Consider the following 8,851-nt stretch of genomic DNA (forward strand, 5'->3'; position numbering starts at 1 on the left):
TGGTTCAAAAATTAACAATTTGACTTCTTCACCTTCAAATGTGATACTACTTTTATATAGGTGTGAACATATATCAAACATTTTTAGAAAGTGTTGGGAACACTGCTCTAGTCAATATGACGCGATTTAAAACAGATATAGCTCTTATTTCAAGCAGTAAAAGAAGAAAAAGTTTACCATGGATTTTTTTTGTTATTTTGAGTTCAGAAAAAACTGTATTACAGATTTAAACACTAAAAGTTAAGAAATTATATCAAACTAGGGGGTTCGTGTTGTGAAGAGGGGGGCTGAACGCACCCCAAGGAGACACGGTCGCTCTTCTGAAACCCCCTCTTAAACAGTGATACAATGGGAAACAAATACAGTTTTTTTGCCTCTTCTTTGCTCAATCAGCTGCTGGCTTGCTGTTGCTGCTGCCATCCCGCGTGATCTACATCTCGCATGGCGCGTCAAACATTTAAAAGCCTATACAGCAACTGTCCTACTCTGTCTTTTATTTTCGGCCCCGGGTGTGGTTAAATCTCTTGGCACAAAGTCTTGTCTCACGGGACATGAGTTCTTGATATTTTTTAGTTTATAATTTAAAAACGGAATAAGAATCTGAAAATCTAACAACATCACATTAAAGTTTGATAAATTCTGAAAAGAATGATACCAAACATTTATATGTAGGTTTTAAAATAAGCCCAATTTAAAGCGTGACAAAAAATGTGACATAAAAACATCACATAAAATCGTTGCACAAAATTGTTGCACTTTTAGGCTTAGGATTCTATATATATTGAGTAGATAAAGCTACTATTCTTCTGACATTTTTACCATTTTTATATTGATAGTCTTTTATTATTATTTAAAGCCTAAAATAAATAATTATTAAAACAGACTTAATCAAATTTTGAAGAAACTTATTATGTAGCTTTCTGGTAACCAACACACCGACTTCTACAGCTAATTGAGCATTAGGCATCAAAAAGCAGATGAAAAAAAACAGACAGACAGAATATTTAAAACATGTAAGTAATTACTTTCGTTACCAACCTTAGCTTCAATCTGCCTATAGCAAGATACACCATACACAGTTTTTCGTTCACCACATCTGGGAGGCAAATGGAAAAAGATGGTATCTAAGAAATAACAAAGTCAAAAAGAAATATTAAGAAAATACTCAAAAAGTATTTCACATAGCAATATATTTATAAATGCTGCATTTGTTCTACCTGCAAGCTTCTACAGATGCCTTTCCTATCACTTGACATCCTGTTTATCTCATGCACAAAAATATTGTTTCTTCTCTAACCATAAACTCACAAATCAAATATAGAAAATGATACATATTTTATAGTGTATTCATTATGTAGTACTTTGTACAGTGATAATTATCTTTTTCTGTAAGAAATAATGAGCCTGGCTAACATATACTTAACTATTTTGTATGTTTAGGACAAGCTACAAATCAAAATTATTCCACCCATCAATTTTCAGAAACTTCTTCTACTATTGGTTTATGGAATGCTTTTTTTTAGTCATCTTTTATGATCAAAGATCAATGCATATAACATGCATGAAAAACCTCAGTACAAAATTCATAACAACACAGGGTAAACATGCATATTACACAGATAATTTCTGGATTAGGTTTAAAAAACATTTATTTAAATATTATTTTTAGTTAACAAGCTTCAAAAGGAGGAAATCCAGATAAAGTAGCATGATAAATCAGAAGACAGAACTATAATAATCTAAGGTTGAAATCCTCATTTTTCTAAATCAAGTTAATTAGCTACATAATAAAAGTCAGCTCCAAAAGTTCAACTTAGTAGTTTAAACCTTTGAAGAAACAATTTGGATATTACCAGCAAGCAGGTAAATGGCTATTCAACATCTGTGAGAATTCCTGCTGGCAGTAAGAAAAGGTAGTCCAAGAACAACATGCATTTTATTCATAGGCAACAGAGGCCTAACAACTGTATTTAGAATATTGTACCTCTGGAACTCACTGTGAAGGCTTTACCATAATCTTAATACATAATTCGCCAGCCTCCTCACTCACTCATGTCCGCCCGAAGCCGAATGCGCAGTCGCCTTCTGCGCAGCTGCCCGAAAAACCTTACGAGACCGACATCGCGGCAGGCGGCGGATTTACGGCCGCGAAAATTCAAAGAGAAAGGCGACTCCGACCGACATCCAACCCCAACATCGCGGCAGGCGGCGGATTTACGGCCGCAAAAATTCAAAGAGAAAGGCGACTTCAATTAAAGCTCTAGAAGCCTGAAAGGCAATTTCGACTACAGCTCGAGGCCTAATTACGCATTCTGATTCAATTACGTATTCATTCAATACACCTATATCAGGTTTGTGGTGCTTATACTTATTACTATTTCACTTGTGCCCGTTTCATCTTACGTTGTCGAAACGGGGTCTTTGTCTAATAGATTCATAAATGGCAAGAACTCAGTTCAGGAAGCAGGCAGAAGAAGAATACTGTATACTATGATGGATGGCCAGGGCCCATGCCTGGTTGGGACACCCCTTCACCACATCTGCCGGGGGGACAAGGTTGGGAAGCCCAGTATCTCCTCCCGGACGCTAGATGGCAGCCTCCCTGGGTTGCAGCGGTGCCTCGGACTCCCCCAGGGCTTCATGGGGGTTCTGTGCAGCTCTTTGGGGTTCTGCAGGCGCCGCCAGAGGGTGCTGCAACAGGAGCGGCTGGCCTCTTTTGGGCACTGGTTTTGCCTTACCCGGAAGTCCAGCCGGATGTCGGCAATCAACCACCTGGAGCACTTCCGGGTGCCTGATAAAAGGGAGCCAACGACCATCTCTCAGCGGCCAGAGTAGGGAGGAGGAGGACTAAGCCTGTGGAGGAGTGGTGGTAGAAGAGAGAAAAGTGCTTTTGTGTGTTGCTACTGTGCTTGGGCCTGTGTTGTGTCTGTGGGTACGAGGAAGGCCTAGCCCACAGACAAAGAAAAAATAAAAGTTTATTTATTTTACACGTGCCTCCCAGATCCAATCTGTGTCGGGTTGGGCACTATACAGCTTCTAATTTACAATACTTAAATATATATTTGTGAGTATATACAAATATATATGTGTATATACAAATAAATATATATATATATACATATATATACATATATATATATATATATATATATACATATATATATATATATATATATATATATATATATATACATATATATATATATATATATATATATATATATATATATACATATATATATATATATATATATATATATATATACACATACAGTGCATCCGGAAAGTATTCACAGTGCATCACTTTTTCCACATTTTTTTATGTTACAGCCTTATTCCAAAATGGATTAAATTCATTTTTTTCCTCAGAATTCTACACACAACACCCCATAATGACAACGTGAAAAAGTTTACTTGAGATTTTGCAAATTTATTAAAAATAAAAAAAATTGAGAAAGCACATGTACATAAGTATTCACAGCCTTTGCCATGAACCTCAAAATTGAGCTCAGGTGCATCCTGCTTCCCCTGATCATCCTTGAGATGTTTCTGCAGCTTAATTGGAGTCCACCTGTGGTAAATTCAGTTGAATGGACATGATTTGGAAAGGCACACACCTGCCTATATAAGGTCCCACAGTTGACAGTTCATGTCAGAGCACAAACCAAGCATGAAGTCAAAGGAATTGTCTGTAGACTTCCAAGACAGGATTGTCTCGAGGCACAAATCTGGGGAAGGTTACAGAAAAATTTCTGCTGCTTTGAAGGTCCCAATGAGCACAGTGGCCTCCATCATCCATAAGTGGAAGAAGTTCGAAACTACCAGGACTCTTCCTAGAGCTGGCCGGCCATCTAAACTGAGCGATCGAGGGAGAAGGGCCTTAGTCAGGGAATTGACCAAGAACCCGATGGTCACTCTGTCAGAGCTCCAGAGGTCCTCTGTGGAGAGAGGAGAACCTTCCAGAAGGATAACCATCTCTGCAGCAATCCACCAATCAGGCCTGTATGGTAGAGTGGCCAGATGGAAGCCACTCCTTAGTAAAGGCACATGGCAGCCCGCCTGGAGTTTGCCAAAAGGCACCTGAAGGACTCTCAGACCATGAGAAAGAAAATTCTCTGGTCTGATGAGACAAAGATTGAACTCTTTGGTGTGAATGCCAGGCGTCACGTTTGGAGGAAACCAGGCACCGCTCATCACCAGGCCAACACCATCCCTACAGTGAAGCATGGTGGTGGCAGCATCATGCTGTGGGGATGTTTTTCAGCGGCAGGGACTGGGAGACTAGTCAGGATAAAGGGAAAGATGACTGCAGTAATGTACAGAGATATCCTGGATGAAAACCTGCTCCAGAGCGCTCTTGACCTCAGACTGGAGCGATGGTCCATCTTTCAGCAGGACAACGACCCTACGCACACAGCCAAGATATCAAAGGAGTGGCTTCAGGACAACTCTGTGAATGTCCTTGAGTGGCCCAGCCAGAGCCCAGACTTGAATCCGATTGAACATCTCTGGAGAGATCTTAAAATGGCTGTGCACCGACGCTTCCCATCCAACCTGATGGAGCTTGAGAGGTGCTGCAAAGAGGAATGGGCGAAACTGGCCAAGGATAGGTGTGCCAAGCTTGTGGCATCATATTCAAAAAGACTTGAGGCTGTAATTGCTGCCAAAGGTGCATCGACAAAGTATTGAGCATAAGTAGTGAATACTTATGTACATGTGATTTCTCAGTTTTTTTATTTTTAATAAATTTGCAAAAACCTAAAGTAAACTTTTTTCACGTTGTCATTATGGGGTGCTGTGTGTAGAATTCTGAGGAAAAAAATTAATTTAATCCATTTTGGAATAAGGCTGTAACATAACAAAATGTGGAAAAAGTGATGCGCTGTGAATACTTTCTGGATGCACTGTATATATATATATATACTAGCAAAATACCCGCGCTTCGCAGCGGAGAAGTAGTGTGTTAAAGAGGTTATGAAAAAAAAAGGAAACATTTTAAAAATAACGTAACATGATTGTCAATGTAATTGTGTTGTCATTGTTATGAGTGTTGCTGTGTTTTATATATATAAAATACACACACACACATATAAACATATATATACATATACATATACACATATATATACATATCTACATATATATATATATATATATATATATATATATATATATATATATATATATATATAAATATACATATACACATCCACATATCAACATATATATATACACATATATACATAAACACACACGCTTTATGGGTGATGATTGTTTTACTCTTTTTATCTTTATTTTATTTTATTGTAGAATCAACTCCTATCTGCGCACAGCAGGGCAGCCGTGGGCGGATGCGTATGGTGTATTCACTCCATGTTATCGTGCATTGCGCTGTCAGTGGTATTTTGATAAAAGAATTTGAACAACATATAAGAAGCGTATAAATTATTAAACAGTAAAACATTAACATTTAAGAAGTAAAGTTACATTAAGTACTACTGCAGTGCCTTCGGGTATACCTCATTTTTTGTTTGCCCATTACATGCTTAAATGTATACATTTTTTGGTGCACCTACCCGAGAACACGCGACATATAACCGAGCGTGGGAGAAGCATGGATTTTAAACACGCGTTGAGTTCATCTGCTGGTCTCCCTCGTGGAATAACTGGTAATGTTTGACTAAAATCTACAGCGAGTAAAACGACATCACCTCCTATTTTTTTTTTTACGATCTCTGAGATCTTGCTTTTTTCGGTTCAAGGCTTCATAAGCTCTTTTATGTTGTATGGTGTACTTATCACAAACCATCATCTTAGAATGTTGCAAGACTTTCGCCTTGTATGTAGATCGGGGTAATTACATTCATTGCATTCCTAGTCTGAATCACAATCTGATTGTATGGGTGGTTACCTGGCACTGTAGGGTTGCCACCCGTCCTTTAAAATACGGAATCGTGCCGCGTTTGAGAATGAAATTGCGCGTCCCGTTTTGAATCAATACTGGACGGGATTTATCCCGTATTTTTTTTATCATTTTTTTTTTAAAGCAGCGTCTCATGCAAATCATCCCACACGCATTTTATGAAGATGCCTCCTTTCCTACTTTTGATTGGGTAATACTTGATGTCATCGTTAGTTTGATTGGTGTTTTTAACTGTCCAGTGAGGAGGGCGTGTCTTTTAAGTAGAGTCTGCAAAGTGTTGGCACTGAGATGTGGCGTCAGCGCCATAGTTGAAGCCCCTAACGTTGCGGTCAGCAAGTCAGCTAACATCCGCCATGTGCCGTCTTTCAGTTGCGAGAAGCAGATCATAGAATGGTTGAAACTGTTGCCCCTAACGTTGCGCCACGGCGTGTGGTTCGTTTATACCTCGTGTCTTCTCATTAAACTTTTATCTCGCGAATATGTTATTGCAATCCGCAGCGGGAGCGTTTCTATAAACTTAATTTAAACTTACGTTTTACACCGTGCTTTGTTTCCCTTATGAACATGCTTGTATGCTTAACTCGCTCCGTTCTCAATTGTTTAATTAATTTTTTGCTCTTCGCTGTTTGCGGCTGTTCCTCCATTTCCCCCTACTTCGTTCTTTTATCTCGCGAATATGTTATTGCAATCCTTAACGGGAGCGTTTCAATAAACTGATTGAAAATAGTTTTGCATTTACCTTTTTAGTAAAAGGCGAGCTTTTAAGCCTGAGAAATCACCCCGTAAATGCACACGTTTAATTGGACATGTGTTAATATGTATGGTTACACAGAATTAAAAGACAGTGAACAACGTCAGTTACCTTTCTTCCCGCGTTTGATAAAAGGTGAGCTTTTAAGCCTGAGAAATCACCCCGTAAATGCACACGTTTAATTGCACATGTGTTAATATGTATGCTTACACAGTATTAAAAGACAGTCAAAAATTAACGTCATTTACCTTCGTTCCCGCATGTGACTCGTGCTGTAAATGTCTTCCTTGTTTTTAGTTCACGTGATTACGTAGGAGGCGTGATGACGCGATACGTGACTCCGCCTCCTCCATTACAGTGTATGGACAAAAAATATGTTCCAGTTATGACCATTACGCTTTGAATTTCGAAATGAAACCTGCCTAACTTTTGTAAGTAAGCTGTAAGGAATGAGCCTGCCAAATTTTAGCCTTACACCTACACGGGAAGTTGGAGAATTAGTGATGAGTCAGTCAGTGAGTGAGTGAGTCAGTCAGTCAGTCAGTCAGTGAGGGCTTTGCCTTTTATTATTATAGATATATATATATATATATATATATATATATATATATATATATATATATATATATATATATACAGTGGAACCTCAGTTCATGACCATAATTCGTTCCAAAACTCTGGTCGTAAACCGATTTGGTCGTGAACCGAAGAAATTTCCCCCATAGTATTGTATGTAAATACAATTAATCTGTTCCAGACCATACGGACTGTATGTAAATATATATTTTTTTTTAAGTTTTTAAACACAAATATAGTTAATCAAACCATAGAATGCACAGCGTAATAGTAAACTAAATGTAAAAACATTGAATAACACTGAGAAAACCTTGAACAACAGAGAAAACTAACACTGCAATAGTTCACGCTATAGCTCTACCAACCGCTGGCTAAAAACACTTTTTTTTTTTTAATGAGTTTTAAGCACAGGGAAAAAAATGAACATTTGAAAAAATCTGTAATTTAATAAACCACCAAGAAAAGTAACATTGCAACAATGCACGCTACGAACTGATCGCTGTAAACAGAAGTGAAAACAAAATCAAGCCCAGTGCATTCTTTAACTGCCTTCTCTACCTTATGAGTCCAGCCCTCTCTCTCACTCGCGCTGCCTGTGTGTGTGCGTCTGTCTCTCTCTCGTGCTGCCTGTGTGTGTGCGTCTGTCTCTCTCTCATGCTGCCTGTGTGTGTACGTCTGCCTCTCTCTCTCGGGCTGCCTGTGTGTGTGCGTCCGTCTCTCTCTCTCGGGCTGCCTGTGCGTGTGCATGGCTCTCTCTCGCTGCCTGTGTGTGTGCGCCTGTCTCTCTCTGGCGCTGCCTATGTGTGTGCGTGGCTCTTTCTCGCGCTGCCTGTGTGTGCGTCTGTCTCTCGAGTTGCCTCTGTGTGTGTGTGTGTGTGTGTCGCGCACTCTCTCGCTCTCTCTCTTGTTCGCTGCACAGGAAATGCACAGGGAGAGACTGAACATGTACAAACCGAAAGGGAAACTGGCTTGTTCGTATACCGAGTGTGTGGTCGTGAACTGAGGCAAAAGTTTGGCAAACTTTTTGGTCGTAAACCGATTTGTATGTGTACCAAGATGTTCGTGAACCGAGGTTCCACTGTATATATACATACACGCACACCCACACACACAGGCATGCAAAAGTTTTGGTAACCTTGCTTAAAATGTCTGTTACTGTGGATTAGTTAAGTGAGCAGAAGAGAAACTGATCAGCAAAAGGCATAGGGATACAGATGACACATTTCTTTAATATTTTAAGCAAGATTACATTTTTATTTCCATCATTCACAGGTACAAAATACCAAAAACAAAAATTAAAAGGGCAGGAAAGTTTGGGCACCCGACATGGTCAGTACTTCGCATCACCCTCTTTGGCAAGTATCACAGCTTCTAAATGCTTTTTGTAGCCAGCTAATAGTCTTTCAAGTCTTACTTGGGGTATTTTCGGCCATTCGCCCTTGCAAAAGGCTTATAAATCTACAAGATTCTTGGTCCGTCTTGTATGCACTATTCTTTTTGATCTGCCTACAGATTTTCAATGATGTTCAGGTTGGGGAACTGTGAGGGCCATTGCAAAACCATCATCCTGCACTTCTTGAGGTACTGCATTGTATATTTTG

General features: G+C 39.2%; 1 protein-coding gene across 1 annotated transcript in view; it reads right to left on the reverse strand.

The window, feature by feature from the left end:
* avl9 (AVL9 homolog (S. cerevisiase)) overlaps window positions 1-8,851 on the reverse strand; it is a 136,838-nt gene that overhangs the window by 99,437 nt on the left and 28,550 nt on the right. The window contains exon 3 of the mRNA XM_028803836.2: window positions 1,039-1,124. Coding sequence (XP_028659669.1) covers window positions 1,039-1,124 — 86 coding nt within the window. The remainder of the gene's footprint in view (window positions 1-1,038; window positions 1,125-8,851) is intronic.

The sequence above is a fragment of the Erpetoichthys calabaricus genome, chromosome 6 (genome assembly GCF_900747795.2).
Source record: "Erpetoichthys calabaricus chromosome 6, fErpCal1.3, whole genome shotgun sequence".
Taxonomy (NCBI): domain Eukaryota; kingdom Metazoa; phylum Chordata; class Cladistia; order Polypteriformes; family Polypteridae; genus Erpetoichthys; species Erpetoichthys calabaricus.